Consider the following 23,618-nt stretch of genomic DNA (forward strand, 5'->3'; position numbering starts at 1 on the left):
TCAATAAACGTTGGATAATGCACTAGGTGTTTGCACCACCTGTTTGCTCTTTTTCCTCTAGAGATTGCTAGAGGTTCCTTGAGGGTTCCTCCAGAGGTTGTTAGTGGTTCCTTGAGGTTTCCTCCAGAGGTTGCTAGTGGTTCTTTGAGGGTTTCTCCAGAGGTTACTAGTGGTTCCTTGAGGGTTTCTCTAGAGGTTGCTAGTGGTTCCTTGAGGGTTTCTCCAGAGGTTACTAGTGGTTCCTTGAAGGTTTCTCCAGAGGTTACTAGTGGTTCCTTGAGGGTTTTTCCAGAGGTTGCTAGGGTTTCCTTGATGGTTCCTCCAGAGGTAGCTAGAGGTTCCTTGAGGGCTCTTCTAGAGGTTGCTAGGGGTTCCTTGGGAGTTCCTCCAGAGGTTGTTGGGTATTCCTTGAGCAATAGGCAATTTCTGCCTCTCAGATAAGTTCCCACTCACTCCATTGATCTTTTTAGCTATCTGTAAGGGGGTAATTCTTTCTAATGAACACAATTGTAGGAAGCAATTTTCCCAATGTCTATCACACTAATGTATCAGTTGTAGATATAGTCATTTTTAGCAGAGGTTCCATGAAACCAGAAAGTTATATTGAAGGTTCCTCTGTGTTGAATAGGTTGAGAAAAGCAGATCTAGAACTATGTCTCCATTGGGAGACTGGTAGGGTTACACCTCATCCCTTTAAACCCGAACACATATGAGTGCCATGGGTTCTGAGGCTAATTTATTGCAGAGAAGGCACTAAATAAGTTTAATGACCACTTTAATCAGCCAGAGAACCCGTACCATTAATATGCGTTCAGGTTTAAAGGGATGAGGTGGTAAGACAGGGCCAGCTTTGGAACTCCGGCACAGATATACACAGGGGCAAGTGCAGGTTCCTCTGGGGGGGATTTAATAACCTTGATTTAATTTCTGTTGAAAGTTCTCCTTTAAAGACAAAAGTGAAGATCTTTTTCAATTATATGGAGTGGAACGAAAAGTTAGAGCGTGAGCATACACACACAGGAAGTGATGTAAAAAAAAAAGGGGAAGTTTTGGCAGGGGGAGAAAGGAATTGATTTAGACAGGAAGTGATCTCACCATGAAACAGGAAGTAATGGGTGAGAGGTGCGTTGGGAGGAAGTAGAGAAAGGACATTGCTGGAACTGGCAGCAGAGGAGGTAATAAGATCTTATTTTATATTTACATCCAGTAACCCCCCGTCATGTCCGTCCTCTTCCGCCATCGTCATGCCCGTCCTCTTCCTCCATCGTCATGCCCGTCTTCTTCCTCCATCATCACCGTCACGTCTTTTATCTCCCACAGATACTGATACTCACACATCTATGGATTATATATAATCTATACAGAGATATAACCTAAATATAGATCCATATATTTACCTCTATAGTTGTACGATGTCTCCATATTTAGAAATTGGCACTTCCCTAAAAATACTTATAATAAGTGTAAATAAAATATTTATAAAATATACTTTTAAAATAAATAATTAACAAAATTAAAGACTCTCCTGCACACGGTTCAGATGTGCTTAGGTATTATAAACCCATATAGTGGTATATATTCATAAAACGGTGACATGACCTTCACCAATTAAAATAAACAGTGTAGCGCTAATAAATAATACAGTCATGGCCGAAATTGTTGGCACCCTTGATATTTCTCCAGGAAATCATGTATTTCTCACGAAACGTATTGCATTAACACATGTTTTGCTATACACATGTTTATTCCCTTTGTGTGTATTGGGACAAAACAAAAAAAGGGAGGAAAGAAAGCAAATTCGACATAATGTCACACAAACCTCCAAAAATGGGCTGGACAAAAGTATTGGCACCCTTTCACAACTGCGGATAAATAAGAATGTTACAAGCATGTGATGCTCCTGTAAACTCACCTGGGGCAAGTAACAGGTGTGGGCAATATAGAAATCACACCTGAAAGCAGATAAAAAGGAGAGACGTTCACTTAACCTTTGCATTGTGTGTCTGTCTGTGCCACACTAAGCATGGACAACAGAAAGAGGAGACGAGAACTGTCTGAGGACCTGAGAACCAAAATTGTGGCAAAATATCAACAATCTCAAGGTTACAAGTCCATCTCCAGAGAACTAGATTTGCCTTTGTCCACAGTGCGCAACATTATCAAGAAGTTTGCAACCCATGGCACTGTAGCTAATCTCCCTGGTCGTGGACGGATGAGGAAAATTGATGAAAGATTGCAACGCAGAATAGTCCGGATGGTGGATAAGCAGCCCCAAACATGTTCCAAAGACATTCAAGCTGTCCTGCAGGCTCAGGGAGCATCAGTGTCAGCGCGAACTATCCGTCGACATTTAAATGAAATGAAACGCTATGGCAGGAGACCCAGGAGGACCCCACTGCTGACACAGAGACATAAAAAAGCAAGACTACAGTTTGCCAAAATGTACTTGAGTAAGCCAAAAGCGTTCTGGGAAAACGTCTTGTGGACAGATGAGACCAAGATAGAGCTTTTCGGTAAAGCACATCATTCTACTGTTTACCGAAAACGGAATGAGGCCTACAAAGAACAAAACACAGTACCTACGGTAAAATATGGTGGAGGTTCAATGATGTTTTGGGGTTGTTTTGCTGCCTCTGGCACTGGGTGCCTTGACTGTGTGCAAGGCATCATGAAATCTGAGGATTACCAAAGGATTTTGGGTCGCACTGTAGGGCCCAGTGTCAGAAAGCTGGGTTTGCGTCCAAGATCCTGGGTCTTCCAGCAGGACAATGACCCCAAACATACGTCAAAAAGCACTCAGAAATGGATGGCAAAGAAGCGCTGGAGAGTTCTGAAGTGGCCAGCAATGAGCCCAGATCTAAATCCCATTGAACACCTGTGGAGAGATCTTAAAATTGCTGTTGGGAAAAGGTGTCCTTCCAATAAGAGAGACCTGGAGCTGTTTGCAAAGGAAGAGTGGTCCAAAATTCCGGGTGAGAGGTGTCAGAAGCTTATTGATGGTTATAGGAAGCGACTGATTTCAGTTATGTTTTCCAAAGGGTGTGCAACCAAATATTAAGTTAAGGGTGCCAATACTTTTGTCCAGCCCATTTTTGGGGTTTTGTGTGACATTATGTCATATTTGCTTTTCTGCCTCTGTTTTATATTTGTTCCAATACATACAAAGGGAATAAACATGTGTATAGCAAAACATGTGTTAATGCAATACCTTTTTTGTGTGAAATACTTGATTTTCAGGAAAAATATCAAGGGTGCCAACAATTTCGGCCATGACTGTATATATATATGAATATCCAATGAATGAGTGATTACAATAAACAAACTCAATATACACCCTAGGTATATATATCCCGAATGATAAACAAAGAAATAAGTAGTAGTGTCATGCGTGAATTCCCTCGTGGGGAATATCCAGTGCAAAAAGTGACAAATACAATCTTAATACAATATAGTAGCAAAAAAACATACGGTGCTCAAAATTGGTGAACCAATATTCAATTGCAAAAAGTCCAAACAATATAATAATAATAATGCGATGCTTTATGGTGGTCTTCCCACTCCACTCTTCATGCAAAAGTAATGTGCAGTATGCGTGATTCACACGTGCCAATCCTTTAATGGCCAAAATGCCCCCTCACCTCCTTACTTAGACCCCACAGGGCCAGCACGCTTTGAGGATCAAACGATCCTATCAGAATGGATTCCTCTCTGGATTTCCCCTTTCACCTCCAGCATCCACCAGACTAGCAGCCAGCTCTTCCCAGGGTCATAATGAGACACAAGCAGAGACCCTGTTATTCTTGTTAGAAATCCAAGCTCTTCTGAGTCTCTTGTGCTTCCTGTGTCGCCCCTAGTCCTGATATTGGACTGCAGATGTTGTAGGGATCTGATTATAGATGATTATGTTGTAGAGATCTAAGAGTGGGAGTGCTCCCAGTGCAGGTGACACCAACACCGTATGTTTTTTTGCCACTATATTGTATTAAGAGTGTATTTGTCACTTTTTGCACTGGATATTCCCCACGAGGGAATTCACGCATGACACTACTACTTATTTCTTTGTTTATCATTCGGGATATATATATACCTAGGGTGTATATTGAGTTTGTTTATTGTAATCACTCATTCATTGGATATTCATATATATATATTATTTATTAGCGCTACACTGTTTATTTTAATTGACTATTCACTTATTTGGGTATAAGTTTAGTGTTAGCAGCTTTTTGAGGGTAGGATTCCATTTAAGCGCAGGAGGTTTTTTGAATTTTTTATGACCTTCACCAAACATTCTCTGGTGGTGAATCAATGACTGTACCAGACACATGTACCAGGAAGCTTCATCTACTCTACTCAATCTACTCTACTTTTATACACCCCTTATGATGAAATCTATATACACTATATTGCCAAAAGTATTCTCCCCGCCCTCCAAATCATGTGATTCAGGTGTTCCAATCCCCTCCATGGACACAGGTGTATACAATCAAGCCCCTAGGCATGCAGACTGCTTCTACAAACATTTGTGAAAGAATGGGTCGCTCTAAGGAGCTCAGTGACTCCAAGCGTGGTCCCATGATAGGTGGTCACCAGTGCAATAAGTCCATCCGTGACATTTCCTGGCTACTAAATATTCCACGCTCAACTGTTAGTGGGATTATAACAGTGGAAGCAACTGGGAACAACAGCAACTCAGCCACCAAGTGGTAGGCCACGTCACATGACAGGGCGGGGTCAGCGCATGCTGAAGCGCACAGTGCGCAGAAGTCGCCAACTGTCTGCAGAGTCCATAGCTAAAGACCTCCAAACTTGGTGTGACCTTCAGATGAGCCCAACAACAGTGCGTAGAGAGCTTCATGGAATGGGTTTCCATGGCCGAGCAGCTGCATCCAAGCCTTCCATCACCAAGTGCAATGCAAAGCGTCAGATGCTGTGGTGTAAAGCACGCCGCCACTGGACTCTAGAGCAGTGGAGACGTGTTCTCTGGAGTGACCAATCATGCTTCTCTGTCTGGCAATCTGATGGACGTGTCTGGGTTTGGTGGTTGCCAGGAGAACGGTACTTGCCTGACTGCATTGTGCCAAGTGTAAAGTTTGGTGGAGGGGGGATTATGGTGTGGGGTTGTTTTTCAGGGCTTGGGTTTGGCCCCTAAGTTCTGGTGAAGGGAACTCTTAAGGCGTCAGCATACCAAGACATTTTGGACAATTTCATGCTCCCAACTTTGTGGGAAGAGTTTGGGGATGGCCCCTTCCTGTTCCAACATGACTGCGCACCAGTGCACAAAGCAAGGTCCATAAAGACATGGAGGAGCCAGTTTGGGGTGGAGGAACTTGACTGTCCTGCACAGAGTCCTGACCTCAACCCCATAGAACACCTTTGGGATGAATTAGAGCGGAGGCTGCGAGCCAGGCCTCCTCCCCCGACATCATTGCCTGACCTGACAAATGTGCTTCTGGAATAATGGTCCAACCTTCCCATAGACACCCTCCTAAACCTTGTGGACGGCCTTCCCAGAAGAGTTGAAGCTGTTATAGCTGCAAAGGGCGGGGCCAACTCCATATTGAACCCTACGGACTAAGACTTGGGGCCATTAAAGGTCATGTGTGTTGAAAGGCGGGGGTTCAATACTTGGGGCAATGTAGTGTATAGTAAGTCTACATACACAAATGCCAGTGGATGAAGAATCATTTTAGGGCAGTCATTGAGGTTCATCTCGAAAAGCAATGACGTGTCAAGGTTTTAAATTTTTTGCATATTTACAATTTGTTATTAAGGTTTCCACCTTATCCCTTTAAACATGAACACATATTAATTACACGGGTTCTGTGGCAGATTAGGGTGGTAATTAAACTCACTTAGTGCCTTATCTGTATTAAATTAGCCTTAGAATCTGTGTAATTAATATGTGTTTGGTTTTAAAGGGATGAGGCGGCAACTCTATTTTGGATATTATAGTTTTTTTATTTGATGTTGAATATATATTTGGTATTTATTGACACAACACAGACACAGTTGTAAACCTCCCTCACTTTTGGACAGAGGGATTAAAATGAATCTCTACTTGTCCATGAGTTATAATGCCCAGCGAAGGCGCTATATGATCTGTCTACAGGGATCAGAGTCTTGGATGGATCACATGATCACATCAATGAGGATGGAGGAGGAGCCAAGTCACATGACTGAGAACATATTAAACCTCGCCCTGGAGATCATCTACCTGCTGACCGGAGAGGTGAGGAGGATTCTGGGAGGTCACATGACATCACTCTCATCTCTATTAATAGAACACAGACCTGACCAGAGAGGTGAGGAGGATTCTGGGAGGTCCTATGACATCACTCTCATCTCTATTAATAAAACACAGACCTGACCGGAGAGGTGAGGAGGATTCTGGGAGGTCACATGATATTTATTGTTGCTCTTTCAATGCAGAGTTTTCCTCCGGTGAAGTCTGGTGACCATCTAACCATCACAGTGCCTCCACTTCATTCCCTGAAACCCAAGAGAAACAATGACAAGAAGATTGTAGACATCGCCAAGAAGATCATTGATCTGTTGACAGGAGAGGTGAGTGGTGCCGGGAATTCTGGGACATTCTCCAGTAACAGACAAGGGATGTGTCTGGATGGTGACTGTATCATTGTGTGTGTCAGGTTCCTAGAAGGTGTCAGGATGTTAAGGTCTCTATGGAGGATTATTTAGAAGGACACAAGGACCTCTACAAGGACGTCATGATGGACAATCAGCCGCCCCTCACATCACCGGGTAAGAGGAGACTTTATTGTAAAGGAGAGAGCAGTACGGAGGGTCCACCTAGATCCCCCATCATCTGATAAACACATAGAAACAATGGATTCAGTCAGTGTGTGTGTTTCCTACAGATGGATCCAGTAATGGGAACCCACCAGAGAGATGTCCCCGTCCTCTGTATTCCTGGGATTCCACACAGGAAGGTCACACCATCTCTCACCATCACCAGGTAGATGGATCCAGTAATGGGAACCCACCAGACAGATGTCCTCGTCCTCTGTATTCCTGGGATTCCACACAGGAAGGTCACACCACCCCTCACCATCATCAGGTAGATGAATCCAGTAATGGGAACCCACCAGAGAGATGTCCCCGTCCTCTGTATTCCCAGGATTCCACACAGGAAGGACACACCATCCCTCACCTTCATCAGGTAGATGGATCCAGTAATGGGAACCCACCAGAGAGATGTCCCCGTCCTCTGTATTCCCAGGATTCCACACAGGAAGATTCCACCATCCCTCACCATCTTCAGGTAGATGGATCCAGTAATGAGAACCCACCAGAGAGATGTCCCCGTCCTCTGTATTCCCGGGATTCCACACAGGAAGGTCACACCACCCCTCACCATCATCAGGTAGATGGATCCAGTAATGGGAACCCACCAGAGAGATGTCCCCGTCCTCTGTATTCCTGGGATTCCACACAGGAAGATCACACCTTCCCTCACCATCATCAGGTAGATGAATCCAGTCATGGGAACCCACCAGAGAGATGTTCCCGTCCTCTGTATTCCCGGGATTCCACACCATCTCACTTAAGGTTAAGTAGAAAGATAATAAATAGGAGCTGATATTTACATTTTATGTGTTTTGTAGCTCTGTTGTTAGAGCTAATCTTGTTTTTATTAAATATTCAGAGTACAAACCGGACTGATTATAAAAATTCTGTTAAAGAAGAGATAAAAGAGGAGGAGGAGGAAGTTGGTGTGATGGAAAAGTTTTTAGAAGAACAAAAAAACCCCCTCAAGAACATCATGATGGAGCCATTTGGTGACACAAACCCACCAGAGAGATGGCCCCGTCCTCGGTATTCCCGGGATTCCATACAGGAAGGTCACACCATCCTTCACCATCATCAGGTAGGTGGGACTATGTTGATATTAAGCATGACTCTAAACTACGTTTTTCTGTAGGTCATTATTGCTCACAATCATGTTGTGATTTTAGAAGGAAGATATAAAAACTGAGATTAAAGCCGATGTATCCAGTAAAAAGAACCCACCAGAGAGATGTCCCCGTCCTCTGTATTCTCAGGTAGGTGGAACTAAGTGTATAGAACACAGAAGTGACTCTGAACTTTGCGAAACCACATTCTTAAAGGTTGTCTCTTGTTTTGTTTACTTTTTCATCTAAAGTGTTGCCTTTCCACCCCTTCACCCATTTCTAGTTGTTTTTTGGTGCACCCCCACTTTTGTTTTTTGAAAATGAACATACAGTACTTACCTTTCTTCTGTGGGTCTTGGGTCCAGTCGCATGACATTATGGGCCTCTTCTTCCTCATGTTCCTCCAATGGTGGGCATACAGGTGAAACTCGAAAAATTAGAATATTGTGCAAAAGTTTCTTTTATTTCAGTAATGCAACTTAAAAGGTGAAACTAATATATGAGATAGACTCATTACATGCAAAGCAAGATAGTTCAAGCCGTGATTTGTCATAATTGTGATGATTATGGCTTACAGCTCATGAAAACCCCAAATCCATAATCTCAGAAAATGAGAATATTACATGCAATCAATAAAACAAGGATTGTACATAGAACAATATCGGACCTCTGAAAAGTAGAAGCATGCATATGTACTCAGTACTTGGTTTGGGCCCCTTTTGCAGCAATTACTGCCTCAATGCGGCGTGGCATGGAAGCTATCAGACTGTGGCACTGCTGAGGTGTTATGGAAGACCAGGATGCTTCAATAGCGGCCTTCAGCTCTTCTGCATTGTTCGGTCTCATGTCTCTCATCTTTCTCTTGGCAATGCCCCATAGATTCTCTATGGGGTTCAGGTCAGGCGAGTTTGCTGGCCAATCAGCACAGTAATCCCACGGTCATTGAACCAGGTTTTGGTGCTTTTAGCAGTGTGAGCAGGTGCCAAGTCCTGCTGGAAAATGAAGTCAGCATCCCCATAAAGCTCGTCTGCGGGAAGGAAGCATGAAGTGCTCCAAAATCTCCTGGTAGACGGCTGCGTTGACCCTGGACTTAATGAAGCACAGTGGACCAACACTAGCAGATGACATGGCTCCCCAAATCAACACAGACTGTGGAAACTTCACACTGGACTTCAAGCATCTTGCAGTGTGTGCCTCTCTATTCGTCCTCCATACTCTGGGTCCTTGGTTTCCAAATGAGATGCAAAAGTTGCTCTCATCAGAAGAGAGGACTTTGGACCACTGAGCAACAGACCAGGTCTGTTTTTTTTTAGCCCAGGTAAGACGCTTCTGGTGTTGTTTGTTGTTCAGGAGCGGCTTGACAAGAGGAATACGACATTTGTAGCCCATGTCCAGGATCCGTCTGTGTGTGGTGGCTCTTGATGCACTGACTCCAGCCTCAGTCCACTCCTTGTGAAAGTCCCCAACACTTTTGAATGGCCTTTTCCTGACAATCCTCTCCAGGCTGCGGTCATCCCTGCTGCTTGTGCACCTTTTTTCTTCCACACTTTTCCCTTCCACATAACTTTCTATTAATGTGCTTTGATACAGCACTTTGGGAACATCCAACTTCTTTTGCAATTACCTTTTGAGGCTTTCCCTCCTTATGGAGGGTGTCAATGATGGTGTCAGGTCAGCAGTCTTTCCCATGATTGTGATTCCTACTGAACCAGACCGAGAGACCATTTAAAGGCTCAAGAACCCTTTGCAGGTGTTATGGCTTAATTAGCTGATTAGAGTGGGACACTTTGAGCCGAGAATATTGCACCTTTTCACAATATTCATATTTTCTGAGATTGTGGATTTGGGGTTTTCATGAGCTGTAACCCATAATCATCACAATTATGACAAATCACAGCTTGAACTATCTTGCTTTGCATGTAATGAGTCTATCTCATATATTAGTTTCACCTTTTAAGTTGCATTAATGAAATAAATGAACTTTTGCACAATATTCTTAATTGTTTTAGTTTCACTTGTATGTTGAATGACACGGAGCTGTTCCTTGCTCTTGTGGGTTCAGGCTGGCGTGATGATGCACCCCCTGGGGACAGAGGGCTCACATGAAATGGGTATAAAACGTCATTGCCTTCCACTTCCTCAGTCTGAACTCTGCTGTATAAGGCCTGCAGGAGTTTGATACCAGGTCACATTCAGGTACTTACATTGCTTGTATATTAAAAAAAAAATGAATTTAATGGTGTGTTCATGAATGCAGAGCTTTATCCATTTGTTTCTTTTATATCCACCTGGAGGTCAACTTAAATTTTTTTTTATTATTATTTTGGGGTATAGGGTGAAGAACGGAATAATATAAAAGCTGAGGTTAAAGAGGAAGAAGAGAAGACGTTTGTGGGGGGGGGTCAGCCATCCACGGAGGAGGTTGAGATGACGATGAAGAGTGAACAGGAAGAAGTTTCTCTACCTATCAACACATGTAAGTACAGGCACTATGGAAGAGACGGGTCACAATCTAATTTTACTTCTGAATAAAGGATTTGTACTTTACAAAAAATTATTAGATAATTATCAGATCTTCATATTATCAGATAAGATGAGACTGAGCTATAAATTGTAGACCACCAGCGTTGGAAAGATGGAGATTATATGCATGTCATTTTTATGTGGTCTTTGACGTGATGTAAGTCACCGGTTATGGTGCAGTACCTTTTAAAGCCCCTTAGTTTCTGGAAAGAAATTTCCTTGCTTGTTCTTGCATAAATTGAGGTGCGGCATTGTGTGCTCTTTCCCTGAGATACTGTACACCATATGAAAGGTCCATCTCCATTCCTCAATATAACGTCATGTTCCCAACAAATGAGGAGGAGATACTGGACACCATATGAAAGGTCCATCTCCATTCCTCAATATAACGTCATGTTCCCAACAAATGAGGAGGAGATACTGGACACCATATGAAAGGTCCATCTCCAGTTCTTAATATAACGTCATGTTCCCGACAATGTCATGTTCCCGACAACTGAGGAGGAGATACTGGACACCATATGAAAGGTCCATCTCCATTCCTCAATATAACGTCATGTTCCCGACAAATGAGGAGGAGATACTGGACACCATATGGAAGGTCCATCTCCATCCCTCAATATAACGTCATGTTCCCAACAAATGAGGAGGAGATACTGGACACCATATGAAAGGTCCATCTCCGTTCCTCAATATAACGTCACGTTCCCAACAAATGAGGAGGAGATACTGGACACCATATGAAAGGTCCATCTCTGTTCCTCAATACAACGTCACGTTCCCAACAAATGAGGAGGAGATACTGGACACCATATGAAAGGTCCATCTCCATTCCTCAATAGATCATCACGTTCCCAACAAATGAGGAGATACTGGACACCATATGGAAGGTCCATTTTCATTCCTCAATATAACGTCATGTTCCCAACAAATCAGGAGGAGATACTGGACACCATATGAAAGGTCCATCTCCATTAATTAATATAACGTCATGTTCCCAACAAATGAGGAGGAGATACTGGACACCATATGGAAGGTCCATTTTCATTCCTCAATATAACGTCATGTTCCCAACAAATCAGGAGGAGATACTGGACACCATATGAAAGGTCCATCTCCATTAATTAATATAACGTCATGTTCCCAACAAATGAGGGCTTAAAATTTCAAGTCCTGAGCTACTAGCCAGGCCTTAAGAGTTACTCGCCACCAACAAACACACACAAACAGAGACACCTGTACACACACACAGACATGTACATACACAGAAACATGTACACACACGCACAGAGACACATGAACACACACACACACATACAGACACATGTTTACACACACAGGCACGTACAGATACGCATACACACAGATACATGTACATACACAGAAATACAGACGCACAGACACATGTACATACATACACACAAACACACACACATGTATATGCACACACACACAGACACATGTACATACACGCAGACACATGTACAGATACACACATGTACATACACACAGACACATGTACATGCATACAAAGACACATACACACACACACAGCCCTATAAAAAGTTGCAGTACTTTGTTGTTCACTCACAGAACCGGGCACTGCACTCTAGGGGGAGGCAGAGAGCACAGCACACACTCCTTTATTTGATTTCAGTGCGCTCAGCTATTGAGCAGTCTGACGGCTCCCAGTGCCAATGACAGATCCGGCCTGAGCTCCGAGCCTGCCCCCACCATAATTTCCACTCACCATTGGCGAGCAGGCGAGTGGAAATTTCAAGGCCTGCTGTACACCATATGAAAGGTCCATCTCCATTCCTCAATATAACGTCATGTTCCCAACAAATGAGGAGATACTGTACACCATATGAAAGGTCCATCTCCATTCCTCAATATAACATCATGTTCCCAACAAATGAGGAGGAGATACCGGACACCATTTGAAAGGTCCATCTCCATTCCTCAATATAACGTCATGTTCCCAACAAATGAGGAGGAGATACTGGACACCATATGAAAGGTCCATCTCCATTCCTCAATATAACGTCATGTTCCCAACAAATGAGGAGATACTGGACACCATATGAAAGGTCCATCTCCATTCCTCAATATAACGTTGTGTTCCCAACAAATGAGGAGGAGATACTGGACACCATATGAAAGGTCCATCTCCATTCCTCAATATAACGTCATGTTCCCAACAAATGAGGAGGAGATACTGGACACCATATGAAAGGTCCATCTCCATTCCTCAATATAACGTCATGTTCCCAACAAATGAGGAGGAGATACTGGACACCATATGAAAGGTCCATCTCCATTCCTCAATATAACGTTCTTGTGAAAGTGTATACTTGTGAGCTACTATGGTGGCACAGAAATACTTATAAAAAATTAATTAACTCCTTCAAATATAATGGTGCATCAACACATAAAACACATACTCAAAATACTGTGTGACAATGAACAAATAAAATATTGGATGTGTCGCGCTCCTCAAAAGAAATTTTTTCTAGTGATGTGTGATATATATAAAATAAATAAACCTAAATAAATATTACATAAATATTAATACATTGTGATGTAACATATATTTAAAAACTCCCAGTGCTATAATTAATTGAAGGGTGATTAAAAAAAATTTTTTACTGTGCAATATATACTTTCCATATATTTGCACAAATTGGGACTATTATATGTCATTTAAAGTTAAAGGATAAGAAATATACAGCTCACATCACCATCCTTTGTTGCAATAAGTGAAGTATTGTTTGCACAGTTTTCCATCATCATTTATTTTTTATTTTTATTGTTATTTATTTTTTATATATTAATTTGATTATTACACTCTATTATATATATATTTATCATATATTATTGTTTTAGGGCAATATTTGCAAATTGCACATATTTATTTTTGCACATACATATCACGGTGCAAGGAGGGTTTCTTTGCACATTTTTTATGTCATACAAATTATTTTTTTCCTCAATATAACGTCATGTCCCCAAGAAACAAGGTGGAAATTCTGTACATCAGATGAATCTCCATTCCTCAATGTAAACTCATACTTCCTCTAGCCATCATTATGGCACATACCCAATGTGCCATAGTTGTTTTGTGTGTTTTGTGTCCTTTAACTGGTTTGTTTTCATAATTTGGTGCAGGGTGGATTTGATTTAAATCAAACTGATTTAAATCACGATTTAAATCACGATTTAAATCACTAGTCAGTAAGGCTTAATTTAAATCATAGTTTTCTACATAAAGACTAATTCTTGCTGGTATAACTTTAATATGCAAGTAGATGAAGATTTTTAGAATAACAACTTTTCATATTAGTTTTTTATCCCCAATTTAATAGGTTAATCATTCATATTTGGACAACTTTTCTGTTGTACTTAGGAAGGAGAAAAATAATCATTACCTTAATAATAACAATTTAAATAGATTTATTCAACTGAAACAGTAACATTACAGCATAAGTTATTTGCTTAAACAAACATCCATGTTTGTTAACTAATTTGGCTAAACAAAATATATATATTTTAAGAAACTTAGACTGTCAGCCCCTTCCTCCTCACACTTAGTTTCACTTTCTTCTTGTGCAGATCTATTCCACTCCAAACAATCAGAAAAATATTGTTTCTATTCTATTCACTGAACTTCTTGAAACTTAGCAGTGAAGGGGTTGATTCTGTATTCATAGGTTTGTAGAAGTTAGAATTAAGGTCTTTTTCTTAACTCTGTTCATGTTATAACATTTTTGCTGTGAAGAAGAGGCATGTGATCTCCGCTGAGTCAAATTCAGTTTTGAGAACTGCAAAAGTAAACCAAGAATCTGTGATAATATCTTGTAGGCAGAGGAACTGCCCAATAATCTTACAAAAACCTCTGGAAGAGCATGACATTGTGAATGGATTCATGGAATTTATTTACCAAAAAAATTAAACATATACAGCCTTATTCTACATAATTAAAAAACGAATCTTTATTTCATGATGGAATAACCTTTGGATGGTAATATATTTTCCTCAAAAAGCATTTTATTCAAAAAAATCCGATTTAAATAAAAAAAAATCTGATTTAAATAAAAAAAATCTGATTTAAATAAATTTTTTTTTAAAAAAATCATTGATTTTTATCCACCCTGATATGGTGTTATATATTTATCCAAGAGCTCTGTGAAACTGTTAAATGCTAAAAAAAAGATTATTATTATTATTATACAGAATTTATATGGCGCCAACAGTTTGCTGAGCGCTTTACAAAATAACGGGAGACAATACAGCAACAATACAGTTCAATACAAGAGGGAAAGGAGGGCCCTGATCCTTGGAGCTTACAATCTAGGAGGGAGGGGCTAGTGGTACAAAAGGTAGTAACTGTGGGGGATGGACTGGTTGGAAGAGTAGAAGATTCCATTATTAGCTGAGGGCAGGATAGGCTTCCCTGCAGAGATAGGTTTTCAGAGATCGCCTAAAAGTGAGCAGAGTAGGCGATAGTCTGATAAATTGGGGTAGAGAGTTCCAGAGGATGGGGGAAGCTCTGGAAAAGTCCTGGAGTTGAGCATGGGAGGAGGAGACAAGGGAGCTAGAGAGCAGGAGGTCTTGTGAGGAGCGGAGAGTATGGTTTGGGTGATATTTAGAGACAAGATTGGAGATGTAATTTGGGGTGGAGTTATAAATGGCTTTTTATGTTATTGTTAATGTTTTGAATTTTATCCGTTGGGCAATAAGAAGCCAGTGGAGGGATTGGCAGAGAGGAATGGAGAACACTGAGTGGAGACCAGTGGAGGGATTAGCAGAGAGGGGTGGAGGACACTAAGTGGAGGTCAGTGGAAGGATTGGCAGAGAGCGATGGCAGATACAGAATGGTTAGTAAGGTGGATGATTCTGGCAGCAGCATTCATGATAGACTGAAGAGGGGATCAGCCAATGAGGAGGGAGTTACAATAGTCAAGGCGAGATATGACAAGGGAGGGAATAAGTTGCTTAGTAGTTTCCGAGGTTAAGAACGGACGTATCTTGGAGATGTTGCGGAGGTTGGAGATGTTGCTGAGGTGAAGTCTACAAGATTTGGACAGTGATTGGATTTGGGGCTGAAAGGACAGATTGAAGTCTAGGATTACACCTAGTACCCTGGCATGAGGGGAGGGACTGATGGCTGTATTATTGACCTTGATGGAGAAGTCAGGGGAGGGGGCACAGGCTGGGGGGAATACTAAGAGCTCCGTTTTAGAAAGATTGAGTTTGAGGAAGTGGAGTGACATGCATGCCGATATGTCACTTAGTAGGTTAGTAATGTGAGAGGAGACTGAAGGGGTGAGGTGAGGGGTAGAGAGATAGATTTGTGTGTCATCAGCATAGAGATGGTTCTTAAAGCCATGGGAGTTTATCAAGTGACCAAGGGAGGAGGTGTAGATGGAGAAGAGAAGGGGTCCAAGGACAGAACCTTGAGGGACCCCAACAGAAAGAGGGAGTGAGGAGGAGGAGACAGAGTTATAGGTAACACTGAAGGAGCGCTGCGATAGGTAGGAAAAGAACCAGGGGAGAGCAGAGTCTCTGAGGCCAAGAGAGTGGAGTTTTTTGAGGAGGAGGGGATGGTCAACAGTATCAAAAGCCGCAGAAAGGTCAAGTAGTAAGAGTACGGAGTAGTCTCCATTGGTTGGGATGAGTACGGACTAGTCTCCATTGGTTGGGATGAGTACGGAGTAGTGGCCGTTGGTTGGGATGAGTACGGAGTAGTGGCCGTTGGTTGGGATGAGTACGGAGTAGTGGCCGTTGGTTGGGATGAGTACGGAGTAGTGGCCGTTGGTTGGGATGAGTACGGAGTAGTGGCCATTGGTTGGGATGAGTACGGAGTAGTGGCCGTTGGTTGGGATGAGTACGGAGTAGTGGCCTTTGGTTGGGATGAGTACGGAGTAGTGGCCATTGGTTGGGATGGGTACGGAGTAGTGGCCATTGGTTGGGATGAGTACGGAGTAGTGGCCATTGGTTGGGATGGGTACGGAGTAGTGGCCATTGGTTGAGATGAGTACGGAGTAGTGGCCATTGGTTGGGATGGGTACGGAGTAGTGGCCATTGGTTGGGATGAGTACGGAGTAGTGGCCATTGGTTGGGATGAGTACGGAGTAGTGGCCATTGGTTGAGATGAGTACGGAGTAGTGGCCATTGGTTGGGATGAGTACGGAGTAGTGGCCATTGGTTGGGATGGGTACGGAGTAGTGGCCATTGGTTGGGATGAGTACGGAGTAGTGGCCATTGGTTGGGATGGGTACGGAGTAGTGGCCATTGGTTGGGATGAGTACGGAGTAGTGGCCATTGGTTGGGATGAGTACGGAGTAGTGGCCATTGGTTGGGATGAGTACGGAGTAGTGGCCATTGGTTGGGATGAGTACGGAGTAGTGGCCATTGGTTGGGATGAGTACGGAGTAGTGGCCATTGGTTGGGATGAGTACGGAGTAGTGGCCATTGGTTGGGATGAGTACGGAGTAGTGGCCATTGGTTGGGATGAGTACGGAGTAGTGGCCATTGGTGGGGATGAGTACGGAGTAGTGGCCATTGGTTGGGATGAGTACGGAGTAGTCTCCATTGGTTGGGATGAGTACGGAGTAGTGGCCATTGGTTGGGATGAGTACGGAGTAGTGGCCATTGGTTGGGATGAGTACGGAGTAGTGGCCATTGGTTGGGATGAGTATGGAGTAGTGACTATTGGTTTTAGCAGTTAGTAGATCATTAGTGAGTTTGAGTAGGGCAGTTTCAGTGGAGTGTAGTGAGCGAAAGCCAGACTGTAAAGGGTCGAGAAGGTTGTTGTCGGTGAGATGGCAGCTCAGGAGATTGTAGACTAAGCGTTCTAGGAGTTTGGAGGTAAATGGCAGCAGGGAGATGGGTCTTACGTTGTTCAGGTTGATGGGGTCCAGGGAGGGCTTTTTAAGTATGGGAGTGATGTGCGCATGCTTTAGAGGGGAGGGGAAGGTACCTGTAGAGAGGGAGAGATTGAAGATGTGAGTGAGGGAGCATAGGATGGCAGAAGAGGGTGACCATAGTAGTTGTGAGGGGATAGGATCCAGGGGGCAGGTAGTGAGACGGGCTTCTGAGAAAACCTTAGTGACCTCTTCAGTAGTAGCAAGGTCAAAAGAGGAAAGTGTTGAGGGAGGTTTAATATAAGGTATGCTAAGTGGGATGGATGTCTGTGTAGTGGAAATGCCCCTACGAATTGCATCAATCTTGTTTTTGAAATGATTTGCAACCTTGTAAGTAGTGAGTGAGGTTTTGGGTGGAGGTGGAGAAAGTAGAGAGTTAAAAGTAGAGAAGAGACGACGAGGACTGGATCAGAAGGTATTGATGAGAGTGACAAAGTAGCCTTGTTTTGCAGCATGAAGGGAGGAATCGTATGTGAAGAAAGTAGATTTATATTGAGATACACAGTATATCTGCTAGACTCTAATTTAATAATTTCTCTCCATCAGATGGCGCTGATGTCAGGAATTCCTCGGAGAGACATCTTCTATTATCTGCTGATTGGAAGTCAGAAGATAATGCCATCACACAGGATTCTCCAGGAGTGAATCCAAATACACCCAATATCCATCACAGACCTTCCTGTCCGGAGACATCAATGGATCCCTCTGGTCAGTGTGAATCTTGTGATCAGTCACATACTATGATTGCAAATATCTGTTTAAGCTTCCACACTGCAGAAAGATCAACAGATCCATCTAATCCCAAGGAATCTTCCGCACCCCATGAAGGAGTTCACCGAGGTGAGAATCTATTCTCATATTTGGTGTGTGGGAAATGTTTCACTGAAAACAAGAACCGTCTTAGACATCAGAGAATTTACACTGGTGAGCGTTCTTATTCATGCTCAGAGTGTGGGAAATGTTTAACTGTCAAAGGAAACCTTCTTGTACACCAGAGATATCACATGGTTGAGTGTCCAGTTTCCTGTTCAGAGTGCGGGAAATGTTTCTCTAAGAAAAAAGATCTTCTTGTACACCAGAGAATTCACACAGGTGAGCGTCCTTATATATGTTCAGAGTGCGGAAAATGTTATACTCGAAAAGGTGCACTATATGAACACCGGAGAATTCACACGGGTGTTCGACCTCATTTATGTTCAGAGTGCGGGAAATCTTTCACTGAGAAAAAGGCACTTATTAAACACCTGAGAATACACACGGGTGAACGTCCTTATTCATGTTCAGAGTGTAGGAAAACTTTTGCTTACAAAGATACCCTTGTTAAACATGAGAGAACCCACACAGGGGAGCGTCCTTATTCATGTACAGAGTGCGGGAAATCATTTGTTTGTAAACGAGACCTTGTTAAGCACCAGAGAATTCACAAGGGTGAACGCCCTTATTCATGTTCTGAGTGCGGGAAATATTTCAATAAGAAAGATTACCTTGCTAAACACCAGAAAATTCACACCTGTGATCGTCCTTACTCGTGTTCAGAGTGCGGGAAATCCTTCATTCGTAAAGGAGACCTTGTTAAACACCAGAGAAGCCACACGGGTGAACGTCCGTATTCTTGTTCAGAGTGCGGGAAATCTTTCACTGAGAAAAGATTACTGCTTACACACCAGAGAAGACACACGGGTGAGCGTCCTCAGACTGCGGGAAATGTATAGCCAGTAAAAGAAGTCTAATTGGACATCAAAGTGAAACAGCTGCTGATTCTTTTGACAAATATACTATGACTGCTAAAGTGTTACTGAACCCCCAACAGTACAATCAGTCTGTAGATGTAGCAAAGCATGCTGGTTATACTCAATGTGGAACCTAAGGGGTTAATCCTCCGCATTGTTTAAAAAGGCTGTGTGATCCTGTCTTCTCTGATCCTCCCCTTTGTCCAGTGCCCCCCTCTTATTTCCTGATAAGACATAACGTGTGGAGACACTCTGCACATGCTCAGTTTGGTGTGTATTACTAGAAAGGTTTTATTTTTTCTCTTGGGTGGGTGCATGTGATCAGCACAGGGCCAATAAGCACTGTCCAGACAGAGGTCAGGGGTTCTGCATCTTCCTAGAGCAAAATGAAAACTCCTCCTACAAGCTTTAACCAGTGCTCTGCTGGACACTGATAGAAGTCATAAGACTGCTATATATTGCTGATGAGAAAAGGGATTTAGCAGTTTATATTTACTAAAATAATTGCATTTCCATGTTGTGTGTGCTGGGGGAGACCAGATATAGTGAATGCAGGGTCCGGGGAGAGCGGATATAGTGAATGCGGGGTCCGGAGAGAGCGGATATAGTGAATGCGGGGTCCGGAGAGAGCGGATATAGTAAATGCGGGTCCGGGGAGAGCGGATATAGTGAATGCGGGGTCCGGAGAGAGCGGATATAGTGAATGCGGGGTCCGGAGAGAGCGGATATAGTGAATGTGGGGTCCGGGGAGAGCGGATATAGTGAATACGGGGTCCGGAGAGAGCAGATATAGTGAATGCGGGGTCCGGAGAGAGCGGATATAGAAAATGCGGGGTCCGGGGAGACCAGATATAGTGAATGAGGGGTCCAGGGAGAGCGGATATAGTAAATGCGCAGTCCGGGGAGAGCGGATACAGTGAATGCGGGGTCTGTGGAAAGCGGATATAGCGAATGGGGGGTCTGGGGAGAGTGGATATAGCGAATGCGGGGTCCGGGGAGAGGGGATATAGCGAATGCGGGGTCCGGGGAGAGGGGATATAGTGAATACGGGATCCGGGGAGAGCGGATATAGTAAATGCCGGGTCCGGACAGAGCGGATATAGTGAATGCGGGGTCCGGGGAGAGCGGATATAGTGAATGCGGGGTCCGGGGAGAGCGGATATAGTGAATGCGGGGCCAGGGGAGAGCGGAAACAGTGAATGCGGGGTCCCGGGAGACCAGATATAGTGAATGCGGGGTCCGGGGAGAGCGGATATAGTGAATGCCGGAACCGGACAGAGCGGATATAGTGAATGCGGGGTCCGGGGAGAGCGGATATAGTGAATGCGGGGTCCGGGGAGAGCGGATATAGTGAATGCGGGGTCCGGGGAGAGCGGATATAGTGAATGCGGGGTCCGGGGAGAGCGGAAACAGTGAATGCGGGGTCCCGGGAGACCAGATATAGTGAATGCGGGGTCCGGGGAGAGCGGATATAGTAAATGCGGGGTCCGGGAAGAGTGGATATAGTGAATGCGGGGTCCGTGGAGAGCGGATATAGCGAATGGGGGTCTGGGGAGAGCGGATATAGCGAAAGCGGGGTCCGGGGAGAGCGGATATAGTGAATGGGGGGTCCGGGGAGAGCGGATATAGTGAATGCCGCGTCCGGACAGAGCGGATATAGTGAATATGGGGTCCGGGGAGAGCGGATATAGTGAATGCCGGAACCGGACAGAGCGGATATAGTGAATGCGGGGTCCGGGGAGAGCGGATATAGTGAATGCGGGGTCCGGGGAGAGCGGATATAGTGAATGCGGGGTCCGGGGAGAGCGGAACCAGTGAATGCGGGGTCCCGGGAGACCAGATATAGTGAATGAGGGGTCCAGGGAGAGCGGATATAGTAAATGCGGTGTCCGGGAAGAGCGGATATAGTGAATGCGGGGTTCGGGGAGAGCGGATACAGTGAATGCGGGGTCTGTGGAAAGCGGATATAGCGAATGGGGGGTCTGGGGAGAGTGGATATAGCGAATGCGGGGTCCGGGGAGAGGGGATATAGTGAATACGGGATCCGGGGAGAGCGGATATAGTAAATGCCGGGTCCGGACAGAGCGGATATAGGGAATGCGGGGTCCGGGGAGAGCGGATATAGTGAATGCGGGGTCCGGGGAGAGCGGATATAGTGAATGCGGGGCCAGGGAAGAGCGGAAACAGTGAATGCGGGGTCCCGGGAGACCAGATATAGTGAATGCGGGGTCCGGGGAGAGCGGATATAGTGAATGCAGGGTCCGGGGAGAGCGGATATAGTGAATGCGGGGTCCGGGAAGAGCGGATATAGTGAATGCGCAGTCCGGGGAGAGCGGATACAGTGAATGCGGGGTCTGTGGAAAGCGGATATAGCGAATGGGGGGTCTGGGGAGAGTGGATATAGCGAATGCGGGGTCCGGGGAGAGGGGATATAGTGAATACGGGATCCGGGGAGAGCGGATATAGTAAATGCCGGGTCCGGACAGAGCGGATATAGTGAATGCGGGGTCCGGGGAGAGCGGATATAGTGAATGTGGGGTCCGGGGAGAGCGGATATAGTGAATGCGGGGCCAGGGGAGAGCGGAAAGAGTGAATGCGGGGTCCCGGGAGACCAGATATAGTGAATGCGGGGTCCGGGGAGAGCGGATATAGTGAATGCCGGAACCGGACAGAGCGGATATAGTGAATGCGGGGTCCGGGGAGAGCGGATATAGTGAATGCGGGGTCCGGGGAGAGCGGATATAGTGAATGCGGGGTCCGGGGAGAGCGGATATAGTGAATGCGGGGTCCGGGGAGAGCGGATATAGTGAATGCGGGGTCCGGGGAGAGCGGAAACAGTGAATGCGGGGTCCCGGGAGACCAGATATAGTGAATGCGGGGTCCGGGGAGAGCGGATATAGTAAATGCGGGGTCCGGGAAGAGTGGATATAGTGAATGCGGGGTCCGTGGAGAGCGGATATAGCGAATGGGGGTCTGGGGAGAGCGGATATAGCGAAAGCGGGGTCCGGGGAGAGCGAATATAGTGAATGGGGGGTCCGGGGAGAGCGGATATAGTGAATGCCGCGTCCGGACAGAGCGGATATAGTGAATATGGGGTCCGGGGAGAGCGGATATAGTGAATGCCGGAACCGGACAGAGCGGATATAGTGAATGCGGGGTCCGGGGAGAGCGGATATAGTGAATGCGGGGTCCGGGGAGAGCGGATATAGTGAATGCGGGGTCCGGGGAGAGCGGAACCAGTGAATGCGGGGTCCCGGGAGACCAGATATAGTGAATGAGGGGTCCAGGGAGAGCGGATATAGTAAATGCGGTGTCCGGGAAGAGCGGATATAGTGAATGCGGGGTTCGGGGAGAGCGGATACAGTGAATGCGGGGTCTGTGGAAAGCGGATATAGCGAATGGGGGGTCTGGGGAGAGTGGATATAGCGAATGCGGGGTCCGGGGAGAGGGGATATAGTGAATACGGGATCCGGGGAGAGCGGATATAGTAAATGCCGGGTCCGGACAGAGCGGATATAGGGAATGCGGGGTCCGGGGAGATCGGATATAGTGAATGCGGGGTCCGGGGAGAGCGGATATAGTGAATGCGGGGCCAGGGGAGAGCGGAAACAGTGAATGCGGGGTCCCGGGAGACCAGATATAGTGAATGCGGGGTCCGGGGAGAGCGGATATAGTGAATGCAGGGTCCGGGGAGAGCGGATATAGTGAATTCGGGGTCCGGGGAGAGCGGATATAGTGAATGCGGGGTCCGTGGAGAGCGGATATAGCGAATGGGGGTCCGGGGAGAGCGGATATAGCTAATGGGGGTCTGGGGAGAGCGGATATAGCGAAAGCGGGATCCGGGGAGAGCGGATATAGTGAATGGGGGTTCTGGGGAGAGCGGATATAGTGAATGCGGGGTCCGGGGAGAGCAGATATAGTGAATGCGAGGTCCGGGGAGAGCGGATATAGTGAATGCGGGGCCAGGGGAGAGCGGAAACAGTGAATGCGGGGTCCCGGGAGACCAGATATAGTGAATGCGGGGTCCGGGGAGAGCGGATATAGTGAATGCAGGGTCCGGGGAGAGCGGATATAGTGAATGCTGGGTCCGGGGAGAGCGGATATAGTGAATGCGGGGTCCATGGAGAGCGGATATAGCGAATGGGGGTCCGGGGAGAGCGGATATAGCGAATGGGGGTCTGGGGAGAGCGGATAGAGTGAATGCGGGGTCCGGGGAGAGCGGATATAGTGAATGGGGGGTCCGGGGAGAGCGGATATAGTGAATGGGGGGTCCGGGGAGAGCGGATATAGTGAATGCGGGGTCCACGGAGAGCGGATATAGTGAATGGGGGGTCTGGGGAGAGCAGATATAGTGAATGGGGGGTCCGGGGAGAGCGGATAGAGTGAATGCGGGGTCCGGGGAGAGCGGAAATAGTGAATGCGGGGTCCAGGGAGAGCGGATATAGTGAATGCGGGGTCCGGGGAGAGCGGATATAGTGAATGCGGGGTCCGGGGAGAGCGGATATAGTGAATGCTGGGTCCGG

The 23,618-nt window shown here is 45.4% G+C and overlaps 2 protein-coding genes and 1 pseudogene across 3 annotated transcripts; all 3 read left to right on the forward strand.

Moving 5' to 3' along the window:
• The first annotated feature begins 1,095 nt into the window (after positions 1-1,095).
• LOC149453389 (gastrula zinc finger protein XlCGF66.1-like) lies at positions 1,096-6,950 on the forward strand. The gene is made up of 4 exons (XM_089688561.1): positions 1,096-1,175; positions 6,113-6,232; positions 6,433-6,567; positions 6,654-6,950. Exons 2-4 carry the CDS (start codon positions 6,128-6,130, stop codon positions 6,831-6,833), a joined length of 420 nt encoding a protein of 139 aa, XP_089544687.1. The 5' UTR covers positions 1,096-1,175; positions 6,113-6,127; the 3' UTR covers positions 6,834-6,950.
• LOC149453390 (uncharacterized) lies at positions 6,887-23,297 on the forward strand (annotated as a pseudogene). The gene is made up of 5 exons (XR_016314682.1): positions 6,887-6,979; positions 7,670-7,891; positions 7,980-8,066; positions 10,251-10,392; positions 17,912-23,297. The product of XR_016314682.1 is annotated as an uncharacterized LOC149453390 (transcript).
• LOC149453391 (uncharacterized) lies at positions 6,913-7,603 on the forward strand. Its single transcript, XM_089688636.1, has 2 exons — positions 6,913-6,927; positions 6,980-7,603. The coding sequence occupies exons 1-2, from the start codon at positions 6,913-6,915 to the stop codon at positions 7,601-7,603; spliced, it is 639 nt and encodes a 212-aa protein (XP_089544762.1).
• Positions 23,298-23,618: the final 321 nt, after the last annotated feature.

This window comes from Staurois parvus, unplaced genomic scaffold (genome assembly GCF_062004578.1).
Source record: "Staurois parvus isolate SC_StPar_1 unplaced genomic scaffold, SC_StPar_1.0 ptg000449l, whole genome shotgun sequence".
Lineage (NCBI taxonomy): Eukaryota > Metazoa > Chordata > Amphibia > Anura > Ranidae > Staurois > Staurois parvus.

Bases quoted from the DNA above. Each gene is read 5' to 3' on its own strand.
- LOC149453389 (XM_089688561.1), top strand. From the start codon at position 6,128: ATGGATCACATGATCACATCAATGAGGATGGAGGAGGAGCCAAGTCAC. The intron at 6,233-6,432 runs GTGAGGAGGATT...CTTTCAATGCAG, and splicing joins TCTACCTGCTGACCGGAGAG to AGTTTTCCTCCGGTGAAGTC. The intron at 6,568-6,653 runs GTGAGTGGTGCC...TGTGTGTGTCAG, and splicing joins TTGATCTGTTGACAGGAGAG to GTTCCTAGAAGGTGTCAGGA.